At 44.3% G+C, this 18,722-nt stretch overlaps 1 protein-coding gene across 1 annotated transcript in view; it reads left to right on the top strand.

The window, feature by feature from the left end:
* The window catches only part of LOC124712153 (probable tubulin polyglutamylase TTLL2), a 416,983-nt gene that overhangs the window by 340,078 nt on the left and 58,183 nt on the right, over positions 1–18,722 (top strand). The window contains exon 8 of the mRNA XM_047242449.1: positions 10,682–10,831. Within this exon, the coding sequence (XP_047098405.1) occupies positions 10,682–10,831 (150 nt within the window). The remainder of the gene's footprint in view (positions 1–10,681; positions 10,832–18,722) is intronic.

The raw sequence follows: 18,722 nt of genomic DNA, 5'->3' as shown, positions 1-18,722 counted from the left end.
TTCCAGTCATCAACGGTCCAATTTCGGTATTGACAGGCCCACGCGAGGCGTACAGTTTTGTGTCGAGCCGTCATCAAGAGTGCACGAGTGGGTCTTCGGCTCTGAAAGTCCATATCGATGATGTGTCGTTGAATGGTTCGCACGCTAACACTTATTGATGGCCCAGCATAGAAATCTGCAGCAATTTCGGAAGGATGCACTTACGTCACGTTGAACGATTCTCTTCAGCCGTCGTTGGTCCCGTTCTTGCAGAATCTTTTTTCCGGCCGCAGCAATGTCGGAGAGTTGATGTTTTATCGGATTCCTGATATTCAGGGTACGCCCGTGAAATGATCGTACGGGAGAATACCCACTTCATCGCTACCTCGGAGAAGATGTATCCCATCGCTCGTGCGCCAACTACAGCACTACGTTCAAATTCATTTAAATCTTGGTAACCTGCCATTGTAACAGCAGTAACCGATCTATCAACTGCGCCAGACACTGTCGTCTTATGTAGGTGTTGCCGACCGCAGCGCCGTTCCAAGATGCTACTCCAGGCGGATAGAAAATGAATATGCGTGACGAAAAATACTGAACCTGAATATGAAGATTTGACCCTCTCTGACTACCCCCTGAAGCAGATATTAGGATCTCTTAATGGTGATATTATCTCCTCCTTCTAGTTCTTTAACATATAAATTACAACATCAACATAAATGAATAATTAAGGGAACTAGTAACTATAAATGATAAATGCTGTTTATGCTTATACATTTATTGTGGATTAAAACTCCTTTATATATTACAAATGTTTATATATCAATGTCCAGTGGACATAAAGAGATACAAATGGATTTCCTAAGTAATATGATTGATCAGTTGACCAAATCTGTCCCTTTTTATGGCTGTGGGATTTAATATAAATAACGCGAGATGACTGACATCACCTACGTACCAAACACTAGAAGACACCACTTTCAAAGATGATCTACAGTGGTGTGCAGCCTCAGTGGAAATAAAATTTACGTGATCACAGCTGTTTAGCTTTATAGCCCTAATAAGCCGAAGCAGTTAGCAATATCACCGTATGTACTGCGTCCGGTGCGTCGGAGTGATGGTTCTAAAAAAAAATCATTCAAATACTAAGATTGCAGAGGACGGCTTTTCCACCCAGGACCAACACACCTGTGCGGGATTTTGCACCCAAGGCTTGAGTTAAACGCCTGCTGTTTCATTTCCACTGGCGTTCCAGCCTCTACTAGTATAGGCGATCATTCATTACGCCATTTTGATAATAAAGACACTCCGTCATCTTTCATGCAATAAGCGTTAACAACTATTTACAAGGTGTACCTGACACTGTCAGCCTTCTTTAAGTATTCATATGTACGAGGTACAACCTATCAAATGATACATAATTCCGGTTGTAAATCACGGCAAAGAATGTAGATGAGTGCTTGTAAGGAGCGAAATTATAGCTACCTTACGCCGTATTCTGCCTGTTTACATATTTCTGTATTTGAATACCCATGCCTATGCCAGTTTCTTTGGCGCTTCGGTGTACTTTTAATATGTGTGATAGAAAATATACACACACAATTTTATATTTAATTCAGTGGTTCTTTGTTTCATATTCTTATGAACACTGGTACAATTTGTCCTTTATACACAAGGTTGCGGGATCTCGGCTGTTCAGTACAGAATATCGAACCAAAACATCTTTCAGCCCTCTTAATTTCCAGATCGTTATTTTGTTGACCAACCAGTCTCGGCTATATATTACGCTGTCTTTCTGACAAGTGATGATCGAAGGGATAACTGAGTCAAAAATCTACGGATACCAGTCATTGAAGGCTGACCCCTACTTTGACTGGACCAGAGGTGGGAATTTTCCCGCACGTCGGTAAGGGGGCCTGAAGATGGCGTAATATATCACCGAAACTGATTCCTCAATAAAATATTAGGAGCATTTTGGGATTTTAGACAGCTAAGGGTGTTCTGATTCGACATTCTGCTACGAGTAGTTCCGTAAATGATTATTTATCCGAAAAAATGAGCTATTCGAATACCTCTGGATCCCAGTTCCTAAAGATAATCGATGTTCTACTATATAGTAACAGCATTAAGAAACTAGTAATGATAATACTGTTTATTAGTGACAAGAGAGAGATTTATAGTCGATATTCATAATGACGGTCACACATCAACGTTTATTTGCTCCAGAAAACATATACAAGCGAACACATCAAAGGGTATTTAGAAGGCAGCATTCAACACCGTCTTACTCTATTCTTTGTGTCTTGTTTTCTTTGTAAACGCCAAATAACAGCCAAAACTATTTTTCGTCTTCAGTAGAGCTGAGGTTACGCTCTTGAAATAATTTTCATTAAATAAGTTTTTCATTGGTTTCCTTTTGTGCACAACGTGGACTTCTCCTTCCTCCAAACGTTGTAAAATGTAATAAGTTTGTGATCACTTGGGCACTTCTGGGGGTGAATAGCCGTAGGAAAAATTATCTGGTACTCATATGACGCTTGAAACAAATAGACTGAGGTGACAGAAGTCACTCCAGTTGTAAGAATACTGGAGTGTTCGCTACTGCTTCGCTGTTTCCCGGTTGGTTGGTTGGTTGTTTTGGGGAAGGAGACCAGACAGCGTGGTCATCGGTCTCATCGGATTAGGGAAGGATGGGGAAGGAAGTCGGCCGTGCCCTTTCAGAGGAACCATCCCGGCATTTGCCTGGAAAGATTTAGGGAAATCACGGAAAACCTAAATCAGGATGGCCGGACGCGGGATTGAACCGTCGTCCTCCCGAATGCGAGTCCAGTGTCTAACCACTGCGCCACCTCGCTCGGTGCTGTTTCCCGGAAGTAAACACGAAGGCGACGCAACACCCCGCCCAGTATAATTTCTTTTGTGAAATAACATTCGTTACATAGAATAATCCAAAAAATTTGTGCGCAGTTTGGATCCCCCCCCCGTAGATTTATAGTCAAACGTCGGGATAAAACCATAACAATTGTTTCGTATTAATATGTAATTTAATTATCAATTTATTTAATCCATCCTTACACAGAGTAATATAATGAATACAGAACAGATAAATCACAAATTTCGACTAGCCAGTTACGTAATCGCTTTGCGCTTTTTTTAGGGTTCCCAACCTCAATTATTAATAACCAAACCCACATAGGATCACTTTGTTGACCATCTGTCTGTCAGTTCGATTGTTAAGAACCCTTTTTCTCAGGAATGGGTATAGATACCAAGATAAAATTGTTGTCAGGTACTACGGTCTACGGTAGGCGTGGAAAAGCTTCTAAATCAGTGCACTCAAAAGATACGGGCGTTTGTAAGGCCCCTATTTCTCAGGAATAGGTAGGGTTACCAGTTTGAAATTTATGTCAAGCGCTGAGGTCTGCGGTCTCTTGGCTTCGTAAATAATTTAAACATTTAAGTCCATACGGTCAAAAGATACGGCCATATACACTGATCAGCCGAAACTTTATGACCACTGCCCATCGCGATGTAGGAGTAAAAAATGGTTCAAATGGCTCTGAGCACTATGGGACTTAACATCTGTGGTCATCAGTCCGCTAGAACTCAGAACTACTTGAACCTAACTAACCTAAGGACATTACACACATCCATGCCCGAGACAGGATTCGAACCTGCGACCGTAGCAGTTGCGCGTTTCCGGACTGAGCGCCTTAACCGCGAGACCACCGCGGCCGGCGATGTAGGAGTAAGCGGAGCAGACAGGACGAGGGGGATCACTCTAGCGAAGATAAGGGTTGCAAATGCGGAAATCCATTGAGACGGGCGACTGTGACAAAAGGTAGATTACTACACTACTGGCCATTAAAATTGCTACACCGAGAAGAAATGCAGATGATAATCGGGTATTCATTGGACAAAAATATTATACTAGAACTGACATGTGATTACATTTTCACGCAATTTGGGTACATAGATCCTGAGAAATCGGTACCCAGAACAACCAACTCTGGCCGTAATAACGGCCTTGATACCCCTGGGCATTGAGTCAAACAGTGCTTGGATGGCGTGTACAGGTACAGCTGCCCATGCAGCTTCAACACGATACCACACTTCATCAAGAGTAGTGACTGGCGTATTGTGACGAGCCAGTTGCTCAGCCACCATTGACTAGACACTTTCAATTAGTGAGAGATCTGGAGAATGTGCTGGCCAGAGCAGCAGTCGAACATTTTCTGTATCCAGAAAGGCCCGTACAGGACCTGCAACATGTGGTCGTGCATTATCGTGCTGAAATGTAGGGTTTCGCAGGGATCGAATGAAGGGTAGAGCCACGGGTCTTAACACCTCTGAAATGTAACGTCCACTGTTCAAAGTGCCGTCAATGCGAACAACAGGTGACCGACACGTGTAACCAACGGCACCCCATACCATCACGCCGCGTGATGCGCCAGTATGGCGATGATGAATACACACTTCCAATGTACGTTCACCGCGATGTCGTCAAACGTGGATGCGACCATCATGATGCTGTAAACAGAACCTGGAGTCATCCGAAAAAATGACGTTTTGCCATTCGTGCCCCAAGTTCGTCGTTGAGTACACTATCGCAGGCGCTCCTGTCTGTGATGCAGCGTCAAAGGGTAACCGCAGCCATGGTCTCCGAGCTGATAGTCCACGCTGCTGAAAACGTCGTCGAACTGTTCGTGCAGATGGTTGTCGTCTTGCAAACGTCCCCATCTGTTGACTCAGCGATCGAGACGTGGCTGCACGATCCGTTACAGACATGCGGATAAGATGCCTGTCATCTCGACTGATAGTGATACGAGGCCGTTGGGATCCAGCACGGCGTTCCATATTACCCTCCTGAACCCAACGATTCCATATTCTGCCAACAGTCATTGGATCTCGACCAACGCGAGCAGCAATGTCGCGATACGATAAACCGCAATCGCGATAGGCTACAATCCGACCTTTATGAAAGTCGGAAACGTGATGGTACGCATTTCTCCTCCTTAGACGAGGCATCACAACAAAGTTTCACCAGGCAACGCCGGTTAACTGCTATTTGTGTATGAGAAATCGATTGGAAACTTTCCTCATGTCAGCACGTTGTAGGTGTCGCCACCAGCTCCAACCTTGTGTGAAAGCTCTGAAAAGATAATCAATTGCATATCTCAGCATCTTCTTCCTGTCGGTTAAATTTCGCGTCTGTACCACGTCATCTTCGTGGTGTAGCAATTTTAATGGCCAGTAGTGTATTACGCAGAGCCTGTGAACGAGTATCTCGAAAACTGCAAAGCAGGTCGATTATTCACGTGCTACTGTCGTAAGCATCTACAGAAAGAGGTAGAAGAACTGTGAATCTACCACAGGTGCTAAATTATTGGACGCTCACGATTCCTCACAGAACATAGGTTCTGAGGCTTGTCTGCTCTGTGAAGTGGGATATTTATCTGTGGCATCTCTTCAGAAAGAGCACAATGCTGGTGTACGCACAAGTGTTTCGGAGCACACCGCTGTTGAACATGGAGTCCCGCAGCAGACCACCCCCTACGTGTTCGCATGCTGACCCAACGATATCGTCAGTTACGATAGCAGTGGGCACGGGACCATCGGGATTCGCCCGTCGTTCAATGGAAACTTGTCGGTTCTTCAGGTGAATCACAGTTTTGCTACACTAGGTCGATGGTCGTCTCCACAAGCGCCGTCATCGAGCTGAACGGCGGCTCGAAACGTGCAGCACGCCACGGACATAGGCTGGTGGGAGCAGCATTATGCTATGGGAGACATTCTCCTATCCTTGTACGAGACCTGTGGTAGAAGTTGAAATCGTGCTGAGGTCTGAGAACTTCCTGCATCCCATCATGCTTTATGTCTTCCCCGACGGCGATCTCATGTTTCAGCAGTATAATTGACCGCGTCTCGGAGCCATAACCATGCTACAGTGGTTTTAGGAGCGTTAAAGTAAACTTATGTTGATGTCTCGGTGACCAAATTCGCCTCGTGTAAGTCCTATGGAACCCCTCTGGATCTCCGGCGGGCGACACCACCGAGAACTCAAATCAGCGACCCGTTATTTTCGCGAATCACATGACCTGTGCGTAGACATGTAATGCCGCATTCCTTCACAAACCTTCCAACAAACTGTCGGTTCCCTGATGTACAGAATCAGTGACGTATTTCGTTCCAAAGACGGACAAATGAGCTATTAAGCAGGTGGTCATAATGTTTTGAATCATCAATTTATGTCACATATTTTGGTACTCGCAAACTCGTTCATCCAAACCTATAGATCAACTATCAATATGTATGTCAAGCCGGACGGCACTGCAGTGTGTCAAGATACGTGAAGATGTGATACCAGACCAAAAGCGATACCCCGTCCGGAAAAGTAATATGGTAATCTGGCTATAGACTCATAACAGCAGAAACACTGACTTCAGCGAAATTTAAGTTTAAACTGCCAACATTAAACCATGAAATCCAGAACAAACGAAGTTATCAAAACAATTTTGCAAATTACACAAGAGCATGGTATCCCTTCATTTTAGAGCAGTATATAAATTGCTGAATCCTCTCCCTTCAGTGTGTAATTAAGATTCATGCTTTCACTCATTATGTTGATGGTGTTTTGAATGCACCTAAAGATCTCGAAGTAGGAAAAAAAAAAACGGAAATGAACGTTTGGCGTCACTGGTCGGCTGCCCCGCGGCGGAGCAGGTCCGGCCGTCTTGGTGCAGGTCTTATTACATTCGACACCACATTGGTTGAAATGGTGTTGGAGACAGCACAACACCCAGTCTCTGAAAGGAGAAAATCCCCGACTCAGCCGGGAATCGAACCCGGGCCCGTAGGACGGCAATCCGTCACGCTGACCACTCAGCTATCGAGACGGACTCTTGAAATAGGATACAGGTAGTAAAAGAAAAATATGTTACAACGACTGAGGAGAATTTCATTTTATTTCGTTTACCGTAACTCTCGTATTCGTTCGGCACTGGACTTTTCAGGGTTTTTGGAGTCCTTTCGAAGCGAGCTTTCCTCTGACTTGCGTTTTCTGTAATTACGAGACCATTTACGAATCATATGGGACGACAGCGTTCGTTAGTTTGTAAGCTTAATATCGATTTTCACTTATGTTCCAGCGAATATTTTTATTGTCTCATGTTAGCCCTAGTAGCGTACCACAAGCTCTTCAGAACGACACGAAAATCAATGCCCTCGCTAAACGCATTTCCAAGCTACACCAATTTATAGCTTTACACAAAGCTCATTCGTAACAATCCCCTCCCGCGGGAGGTTCGAGTCCTTCGAGTACGGGTGTGTGTGTTGTTCTTAGCGTAAGTTACTTTAAGTAGTGTATAAGTCTAGGGACCGATGGCCTAAGCAGTTTGGTCCATTAGGAATTCACACAAATTTGAACCTTTTCATAACAACCATTCACCCGCATCTACACTTCTACGATGGGGTCACAGACAATGACCTGCCTGTTGTGGGCTCAGCAATTGTGTCGGCAGCTGATGGTCTAGTGGCCGGCCGCGGTGGTCTAGCGGTTCTAGGCGCACAGTCTGGAACCGCGCGACTGCTACGGTCGCAGGTTCGATTCCTGCCTCGGGCATGGATGTGTGTGATGTCCTTAGGTTAGTTAGGTTTAAGTAGTTCTAGGGGACTGATGACCACGGATGTTAAGTCCCATAGTGCTCAGAGCCATTTGAACCATTTGATGGTCTAGTGGACTCTCAGATGTGCTTCGAGAAATGCCAACAGCCGAGCATTCCATTGAAGTGGACGACCTTATGGCTGAAATTACCATAGACGATCTGGACGCAGTCCTAAAGTGTGGTGCAGTAAACAAATCTCCTGGACCGGACGGACTCCCTCTTGAGTTCTACCGTACCTTTGCTCCTGTCATGGGACCGACGTGGATGCATGTGTACAACGAACACCTACCTTACAGGTCCCTACCGAGTTCACACATCTTATTATGATACTCGTTCCAAAACTAAGTGGTGGTCTTAGACGACAAGGCTACCCGGCTTTGACATTATTGAACGCAAATTACAAAATCTTTGCACGTATCTTTCGTGTCCTCCTACAAGCAGCAATAAAGGACAAAACACATTTGGACCAAACGTGTCTAGGTGGGGAGAGCGACATGCACACGGCGCTAGGGGCGTACAGGAATGTCATAACAATGATGTCGGCATGCAGGTTACTAGGAGCCCTAGCGGCAGTACATTTCGATCACGCTTTCGAGGGAGTGGACTATGTGTTTCTACACGCGGTCATGGAACAGGTGGGAACCCCTTTTATTTTTGTGGAGATGAACTTAATGGTTGATTCAGGGCGCGCGCTCGCTCAGAACTCATCACCGTCCAGCGCTCAGTGAGACAAGGTTGCCCCCTTCGGCCATATTGTTCGCAATCACTCGTGAGCCCGCACTACGTGGCCCTCGACAGCGACTTGAAGGCGTCCAACTACGGACCGCATCTTTCCAACGCCGATCATACGCCGACGACGTTGTTTTGGTCAAGTCACGGGACGAAATCCAGGTGGCGCTGGAATGGCTTCAGCAATACAGAACGGTGGCGCTGGAATGGCTTCGGCAGTACAGAACGTTGTGGTTAGTGTCACTAACCTACGAAAGACCCGATGTATGGAGGTGGGCAGAGGGCTGCCATCTGGAACAGGAATGCCCATTACAAGTTTCCCACTCTCACGAGTTTGGGCGTGGTGTTCCATCGAAACATACGACGTACAGCGGCGGATAATTATCGAGATTCTGCGGAAGATTCGCGTATTAGCAAGGCAACAGATATGTTCCACCGCACACAGTATGTCAGTGTTTTGCCGGCCGCGGTGGCCGTGCGGTTCTGGCGCTGCAGTCCGGAACCGCGGGACTGCTACGGTCGCAGGTTCGAATCCTGCCTCGGGCATGGGTGTGTGTGAGGTCCTTAGGTTAGTTAGGTTTAAGTAGTTCTACGCTCTAGGGCACTGATGACCTCATATGTTAAGTCGCATAGTGCTCAGAGCCATTTTTTTGAACCGGAGGTGCGTGTGTTGTGGTATATAGTGGTGAACGGCAAATCCGCCAATGACTGCAGTCAGTTCACGTGGTCGACACACCGATATGCCCCCACGGCGCTGTCGTCGACTCCGACGAGCACCGTTTGGTTTGCGGCACGGCAGTCGAATGTTGGTTTCTCACGAAGAAAATGGCTCTGAGCACTATGGGACTTAACTACTGAGGTCATCAGTCCCCTAGAACTTAGAACTACTTAAACCTAACTAACCTAAGGACATCACACACATCCATGCCCGAGGCAGGATTCGAACCTGCGACCAGAAAATATCGGCGCTTTTAAGTGTATGGCACTCACAGCAATGAAAGCTGACGATCTACTCTTTCCGGACAAAATAACTTTGCCATCGCCCAAAATCCATGAACTGGATAAAAGGGATGGCGACGTATTATCTGTATCGCACCGTTGACAAAAACTTCTGGTACACACTGAAAGAGCACCATAGGATCTTGCAGCGTCACGTAAAATACAGAACATGTTTTGCCAATTATTTGGATTCGTTATTCGTGGAGTCTCCGGGTAGCTGGGATGTTTCGTATGCGAAAAGTGAAGTGAGAAAACAGAGCGAGATTCAGGAACTTATCTTTATGCCTGATGTACTCAGCGAACTATATATCATTTTTAAGTTAGGAAGAAGCCAACCTGGATACACGCCAACAGCGCCGTTCCAGGATCCCGTTTTTTGTTAGTGAATTCGTTACATCTAGATGGCATTGGGAGCCATTTTACGTTTCGTTGTTTTGAATGGCATCTTTAGTTTCTTTATGTTATGTTTTGCACCCGTAAATCGCAAAACAACAAGAAAAATTAAATAAATACACAAAAATAAAAAAAAAATCATTTCATTCCTTGGACGGGAGGGGGGAGACACTGTGGCCAGGCCTCGGGTTGCGGCCCCCGTCCAGTCTGCCTCCGCCAACCCACGACCTGATCCCTTAAAATGCTGGTAAAAAAAGAGGTGGGTAGCGTTGCTGCTTCTATATAGTGGGGTCCCGGGTTAGATTCCCAATCGGGCCGGAGGTATTATCCATCCTGTGCCGGGGTGACGGCCGCGGGGGGTAACCCGCGGTCAAAGGTGTCTTGTCACGGTTGGCGCAGCTCCCCCGTCGGAGGTTTGAATCCTCCCTCGGGCATGGGTGCATGTGTTGTCCTTAGCGTAAATTAGTTTAAGCTAGATTAAGCAGCGTGTAAGCCTAGGGACCAATGACCTCCGCGTTTGGTCCCATAAGAACTTATGAAAAATTTCCAAATTTTCCGGAATGGTGTGTTGTCGTCATCATCATTTCATCATCATCATCATCATCGACGAAGTGGCGTCAAATAAAAGGATTTCCACTAGGCGGACGAACAACTCCAGGTGGGATCTCCCAACCAGTAATGTCATATGTTCATTTCATTTCAACTATTGTTAACGCTTTATTAGTCTCGCAGCTATTAGCGTATGAAATCTGACGCTATTTTGTCATACACGAAGGTTCGACCTACGAGCGAATAGACGTTCCCACGATAAAACTAATAATAAGCATGTTGATGACGAGCTTCGGAAACTCACTTTGACGCGATGAAGCCACATAGTGGTGAATAACCAAAATGAAGTGCCTTGATCTCGCCGACAGGTGAACCTGAGCCCCGCGCTGGGCAACGACTGCGACGTGGACGCGGCGGTGAAGAAGCCGATGCTTCACGACATGTTCGACCTGCTAGGACTGCCCGTCTGCAACACGGGGCTGTCGCTGTTCGCCGTGTTCAGCGTGGCGCCGGTGGAGGCGGGCGGCGGGGGCGGCGGCGACGGCGCCAGCGGTTGCGGCTGCAGCGGCAGCTCGGGGGACGAGTCGGAGGAGGCGGGGGCGGCCTCGCTGGAGGCGGACGCCGGGGGCCGGCGGGGGCCCGGCTCCGCCATCGCCGTCGTCACCGCCGCCAGCAGGTGCGTCTCATAACGGAACGCGAGGGGAGCAACGGCCGCGTCAGCACCTCTAGACGCCTAACGTAGAAATACCATATATATGTACTCTGTAAGCCACTGTACAGTGATTTGTGGAGGATACCTTGCATACATCTCTGATAAAATGTTTAGATGCTTTCTATCGGCTTCAATCTCTTCATCTCTGTCTCGAATGAAAAACAGCCCACAGTGCAACTGTGCGCGGTTTTTGATTCGAGACAATTTCGTAACGGTTGCTGGTGTTGCTGCCAGATGAAAATAACTCTTCGTCTCTCTTTTTAAAATCTACTTATGATAGGGAAAGAGAGTCGATTTTCACAATTTTTAATCGAATAATTAGAGCGTTAAATCGCCAATGCCATCACACTGACGGAAAAAGAATCGCACACCAAAAAGGAGTTGTACGACATAACTGAAAGTTGGTAGGCTTGTCTCTACAGGTGAAATGATGATGTCTATTCAGATTTGGCGCTAGTAGTGTCACTGCGAGGATGCAAATGAGGATTTCTTTAAATACACGCGGTAACGGACGTGAGCGTTAGTAACCTTTGAAATATGGCGTGGTGAGTTGAAGACGTCATTATCAACACCTCACTGAATCTAAACGAGATCGTGTAATAGGGCTACGAGAAGCTGCAGGCTCCTTCTGCTATATTACTGAAAGACTTGGGAGGGATTTAGCTACTCTCTGAGCGTGGGGTTGACCTGAGCTTCTGTTATTCTGCGCAACGGATTAATCTGAGATGTACCCTTTACCCTGTGGCTCCTGCAAGATGCAATTTCCACCCCCACACTACTACAGAAGTCAGACAGACGCTCCTAACGTTCTAAAGAGAAATCCCTGAAAAACTTTCAGCAATAAATATCTTCTGGAGTCGTCTGCTGTAAGGAAATGACACAAAACTTCACAAAATTTCTTTCGTAACTAGTGGGATACTTGGGTACTGCAGTAGTGCTAGTTAGTGTAAGGAAAACATGAAACTAACGAAAGTTATTATTTATTTTGCAAAAATTCTAAGAAATCACAATGGCACTTTTAGTTATGAATTGAACAAGTTATATCCTGGTCCTTTTGGGAATGTGAAGTTACCTCTCAAGGATAGGATTCGCTAATGAAATTTCTCTACAAAGTTTAAGATGGTTGTTGACTTGGCAGAATGGCTGAGAGGCGCGCCTACTCTTCTTCAATAATTATCATTTAGAATGTTGCTAGGTACAGTCGAGGCTGTCGTGTGTGAAATGCAATGAAGTGTACTGTTGTGGGGGAGATATGGGGCTCGCAATAGCTGTAGCACACAATACCGTAAGCTGTGATGAGTGCTGTCTGCGCCGCTCGCTGCTGACAAATAAGATAACTCTCGTTCTATCTGGATTGACCTTCGCCAATCAAACTCTCCCTACGCCTTGATGAAGTCAAGGATTCCTATTCGCCCCTAGTCGAACTATTGGCGTGGTACACCGGTCAGATAACCAGTCCACTGGGATGCCACTCAAAAATTCGCTCACAGGCATTTAACTATAACTCCATCCATTCACACCGCACAATAAGTGTGTCAGCCAACACAGTGAACAACGCTTAATCGCAAGGACTCAATATAGAGAGTCGCACTTCGATTCGCTGTCGACAGAGGTGCTCTCCCAGTGAAGTACTGAGGAGAGACTTGTTCCTCACTCCAAAAGCGACAACGGAACGGCGCCTCTCCACGCCAGACGTGAAGGGGTATATCTTTCGGTCTCCTCCATTACTCCTTCAGCTCAAGGCGTCAGAAATATCGTCTGCCAATCAGCATTGCTCTTCTAAAATGCGAGAATGATGTTTCATTTAAGGGGACCAATCCGGAAACCTGTAGCATTGGCGTTTGCTGTCTCCCTGTGAAAATCTCTGAAACTGCGTGCTATGTGTAAAGAATACGTAAGCTGGCCGCTCCCACACAATGTAGCGGAATTTGCTTTTAAGCTGAACACGGGGTCATTCCCCCTTTTCACTCGAGCCAATGCTGTCCACTTCACTACTTGTTATTTGCATATCGTGTACATGAATTCATACAACATTGACTTTATCTTATCGAGTTTGGGTTCGAATGAAGCGTCTTGATGTGCGGAATGTGATTGTGAGGGCAGAATATGTAAGCAATGATGGTCAGGAGACCATGACGTCTTACATACCTCCCTCCTTCTGACAAAATTTTTGTCTGGGGTTTGTCAATGCCGAGGAAAACATTGACAAAGTCAGGCAAAAATTGTTCTTTTAGATTTTCCAGTTAACTTTTCTTAGCCATTCTTAACAATTTTTTCTAATGATTTTCTTTATAGCTGTTGTTTCTATTTTTTAATTCTACAATTTATGTTTTGTTATTAGGCAAATATAGAATTTACAGAGGTTGTTATTCTTTGTCGTTGCTAGTACGTGTCACTGTTTTTCTTTTTCATTTCCAAAAATTTGTTTTTACAATATTAATTTTTTTTTAAACTCTTAAGTGTACAGTGTATTATGTCTTGGAGTGGTTATCTCTTTTCTTTAGTTAAGCTTTGTGTAAATGTTCGCAAAAGCTCTGTTGTGTTACTTTTATTTATTTAGGCATTATCTTTTTCTTTAGGTGTTACTGTTTTTTGTTTCTTTTTGGAAGAGTGAAGAAGCGTTTCCTCTTAATTCTATCCTCGGTATTAATATTATTACCCCAAAAGGTGTTTTTAATGTTACTTAAAAAAGAAAAATCCTGCATAAATCCTTTTCTAATTTTAGGTATAAAAGAAATAAACAGACTTTCCATGAGTTTGTGAGATTATATAACTATACTAACTAAGTTTCTTTAGAAAAGGTTTAAGGTATCTATAAATTGTGGACTTTACATACATAATAAAAATGATTACTTTTACAAGAAAGGAAAAAGGTACTTTTACAAATATATCATTTTCTTAACTCTACATTTGTGTTATATCAATCTTTTCCTTTTTTTCTTGCGTCAGTTTCTGTGCTCGACGATCCCCACTGAAATACTGGAAGCCGTCGACTCATTTGTATGGGTGTCACAAATCGTGAGAGAAGCACTCTAGCATACAATGCCGGGTCTTACTTGTTGACGTTGTCATCATGGAGTGGTACTTTTAACTGATGATGATGACTGTGGTTTACTGCATAAACAGTGATGTCTTGGTAATCCTTTGCTGTCACACCTGGGGCGGTATGGCAGTTCGATGATTGTAGTTCAAAAATGGCTCTGAGCACTATGGGACTTAACATCTGTGGTCAACAGTCCCCTAGAACTTAGAACAACTTAAATCTAACTAACCTAAGGACATCACACACATCCATGCCCAAGGCAGGATTCGAACCTGCGACCGTAGCGGTCACGCGGTTTCCGACTGAAGCGCCTAGAACCGCACGGCCACACCGGCCGGCGATTGTAGTTGACTACCGACGATCGTCACCCAATATTGTGCTGTGACGTCTTGGTACTTCACACCTGGTTCGGTATGGTGATTTGATGATGTGGTAGGGAGAATAATGTTCATTTTGCTGAATCAATTTCTAGATAATGTTGGTTGGTACTACGTAATATTCCGTTTGCCATTCGCTTGTATTTGTTTGACGATTCAAGGTTTATTTTTGGAGAGGTGGTTGTAGTAGTTGCTATGCCTCAGAGTTCATGGAAAGACGTTTGTGGCAATTTGCTTTGTAGGATATGAGAGAAAGATATCTTGCTGTCTTCTGCCCTTCTTCATCTTGCATCTTCTGTTCTTCTCTTCTTTCGTGCATTCTTCTGTTCTTCTTGAGCTAGGAATATGTGAATTTTAGTGTAGGAGTGACATAGGATTTGTGGGATCTGACTGCCTTTCCAACTGTTACTTGATGAGTTTGTAGATCTTAGTGATTTTTTGTACCTCCATTGTCGTCTCGTCGTATTATGATTCTCCCCACTCTCTTCCGTTGTGTAGCAGTGACGTGACATATGAAATGTCTGTGCTGCGCGTTGTCCTCCCGAAGTCCAACCTGGTTGCAACCTGCATTTCCAGTGTGGCGTTGGTCTTCATGTTGTTGTTATTGCCCTAAGTGCTTTCTCAACATGTCTGTACCCTCTCCATCGCTATCTCGAAGCATCTGGTGTTAAGGGAGCTGGTGATTGGTGTTGGTGGCGATGTCCCTCTGACGCGTGGAAATATTTACAATTTTTGTTTTACATATATTTATTATTTACAAAAAACTCTGATTTTATATAATGCAAAAAATTTTCTGATAGTGGCAAAAATTATTGTATATATATATATATATATATATATGATTTCTTTTCTTTATTCTAATTATGTCCTACCACTTCTTCATTCTTTTAATTGTTGTGTACTATTCATTGTTTGTGTGCATATTGTAGTGTACTTGATACTACAAGAGATTGTTAGTGTGTAGTGTGTCTCTCTTTCTTTTAGTTGATGTGTTATTTTGTTGATTCTATTAATTTAACTTTAATTTAGTGCTTAGTATAAGATAGGGTTGACGTTAGGTTGCCTAACCTCTTCCGCAATTTTTCAATTCAATCTTTACGTTTTGCAGTGTTTGGTGGCCTCATTTCTATTTCTGGTTTCCCTATGCTGTGTTGTTCTTGTCTTTGTGGACCATAATTTCCTCGGTAATTATTCGCGCCCTGGTCTCGCCAGTTGCTGTTTCTAACATCGAGCGCCCATAAGCCCCCCCCCCCCCCTCTAACATCGTGACCTCTTTCAAAGTACCCTTGACCGTTGGTATTTTGATTCCTAAACCCATATCCGCCACTGTATGAGTGTCCATTACCGTTCCTATTTCGGTACCAATTATTCTGGTTATCGTTTCTATGCCAACTATCTCCATTGTGCCACTGTCCTTGTCTGTTAAATTGCCTGAAATTATTGGTGTTAGGATTACTGTTATGATTATTATTGGAATATTCGTTCCTAGTCCTCTCCTTTTGCTGTACCCTTTCCTTTCTTTTTTCTTTCACCTCGTCTTCTTTAAACATAAATTCAAGTTCCCTTAAGACTTCTTTGAATTCTTCGGTACTTTCATTTTTTCCTACTGTCGCCTGTTGATACTTTACCGGTAATTTCATTCTACAAAGACGTATCAGCTCTCCGTTACTGTATGGTTTGTCTAGGCATTGATTCTTTTTGTCCATTGTATCAAAGAATTTTACCACGCTTTTCTCTCCTGAGTTTTCATATGGTGTCATCTGAAGTAACTCGTATCTAATTTTGTTTTGCGCCTCCTTGGACCAATATCTTTCGAGAAATGCTGTTCTGAACTGTAGGTAAGACGTACAGGTAGCCGCGATCTTTTGCATCACCTCTGCTACTGACGCTGACAAGTGTGCAGAAATGAAGTCGAGTTTGTGAACTACTCTCCAGTGGTTTGGTAAGCCTATTTGCAACTGGTCGATGAACGTGCGTGCATCCAAGCTACCGCCTTCTTCCTTGAATTGTTGAAATTTTCTGACTGTAGGGAAGTGGTCTGTATCATATCTACTCATAAATCCGGTTTGTGGCTGATTCATGGACTCAAATATCTGCCACTGCTTGTGTCGTCGTGTTTCTTCTCTGGTAACCTACTGCCTGTCTGCCTATTCTCAGTTTCCTGACTCATATCCGCGTCATATCGTATCATTGGTGAACAAAAGTATTGTTCGTGTGCTTCTACTCTCGTCGTTCGTGGTATAGTACCTGTGCTGCTATTGTGTTGTGTCGTTGGATTTACTGGTTCAGCTGCCTGTCTTTCGGTTGGTATCGGCTGAATGTATGTGTCCCGTTTTTCTAGGTACTGTGCCTGGTCCTGTGGAATGTCATGTATTACTTTAATCGGGGTTTTCTGTTTCGATTTCTGCTCGAGTGTTACGTCTAGCCTTGGTTCTACTTGACCTTCTTAGACGGCGCGTGTTCGTGTACTGAATTAATGCTTGACCCGTCAGTTGTTTCGCTACAGGTGTAATCGGTCTCGATCTTTCCTTCGATAGTTTATATCAACTCTGTTCGAAGCTTTTCAAACTGATCTTTGTTTTTAAGTTGTTTTTATTGATCCACTGATCATATTTTTTCAGTGCAACCTTTGCGACCTTGCTTTGAATTGCTTGTTCTTCCGAAATTTGTATTGCTGTTCGAGTGGCTTTTTCCGTAAAACGTTCCACCTTTTTGTCAACGTTTACGATGTCCAATTTGACCTTGTCCACGCCAGTGCGTAATTGCTGCTGACCTTGTGTTAGTACCTGAATTCTTTCTCTAGATTCTTTCGCGTCTGTTTATCTGAGTGATCTGACTGTAAATTCTGACGATCCCTTCTTCCATCTGGATTTTAACCTGTTGGATCTGTGTCTTAATAGCCTGATTATCCTGTTTCAGTTCCTGATTATCCTGTTTCAATTCCTGTTTCAATTCTTGATACTGTTTCATTATCTGTGTATTAATATCCTGAATCTGTGTATTAATATCCTGATTCTGTTTCGTCATACTAGCGTTCCTTTTTTGTAACATCTCCATGATCGCGTCCTGTCCTGTAACACTACCTTCTGCTGAACTGTGTATTCTCGATCTATTGTCTTCTAGCCGGCCGGAATGGCCGTTCGGTTCTAGGCGCTACAGTCTGGAACCGAGCGACCGCTACGGTCGCAGGTTCGAATCCTGCCTCGGGCATGGATGTGTCTGATGTCCTTAGGTTAGTTAGGTTTAATTATTTCTAAGTTCTCGGCGACTGATTACCTCAGAAGTTAAGTTGCATAGTGCTCAGAGCCATTTGAACCATATTGTCTTCTACTCGGTCAGTTACGTCGTTGACTGGACTATGCTGTGGCGTTTCTAAGTTTGATAACTGCAGTAACCCGTGCTGTCTGTGTTGAGGACTAGTTGCGTTTGTCATTGAACCGTTATGTGGCGTAAACAACTCTGCATTCTTCCCTCTTTGTTGTGTATGTCTTGTGTTTGCAGGTATAGTTGCGTCTGTTACGGAACCTTTTCGTGGCGCTCGTAACTCCGAAAATTCTGTATCTGCTGGTGGGGGCCTATTTAGAATGTGTACGATAGGATCGACGTATTCTAAATGTTCCCCCTCTTCCTCACTGTCTACTTGTCTTTGAACGTTAGCAACTGCCGGTTCATTGACTGTATTGACGCGTATTCTGTCCCTGAATATGCGGCAAACAAACGCGTTTCCTGTGCTCGTTTCGCATCTAATCTTTGCCATTTCCTACGTGGGCTGCCTATTTCTGGCTCAGAATGTGCCCTACCTGTAATTTCATATTCTGGAAATTCGATGTTCTCATCCCTTCGATTTCCATCTGTCTAATCTGTCTCAATTTTATCCCAGTCTAACTGAGCCTGCTGATTCTGCAGCTCCCCGACTGCCCTATTCTGTGATTCACCGTCTGTCCTATTCTCAGGTTCACCTTCTGTCCTATTCTCAATAAGCTCGTTATTTGCTGTCTATCTGGTTGATTCTCCCCCATCTTGTCTAGTTGCTGTGTCTCACGTAACCTTTTGGCTTGTGCTCTCGTTAACATGGAAATTCTTTCAACACACCACAACCCTATCTACAAAACTGTACGACCACTTACCAGTTGATTGAACCAACAACAACAACAACGTCGTGACTTCTCGGCTAATGTTCTGTCTGCTCTGCTAAAGTCTCCAATCTCCACCTGTGCGCTTGCAAAGGGAGAAAAATATTATTTCTTAATTCTAATTTATATGATGCTGCGTCACAC

This window comes from Schistocerca piceifrons, chromosome 8 (assembly GCF_021461385.2).
Source record: "Schistocerca piceifrons isolate TAMUIC-IGC-003096 chromosome 8, iqSchPice1.1, whole genome shotgun sequence".
Taxonomy (NCBI): domain Eukaryota; kingdom Metazoa; phylum Arthropoda; class Insecta; order Orthoptera; family Acrididae; genus Schistocerca; species Schistocerca piceifrons.
Note: the sequence above shows the minus strand (reverse complement) of the source record. Positions and strands in the feature narration are given on the sequence as shown.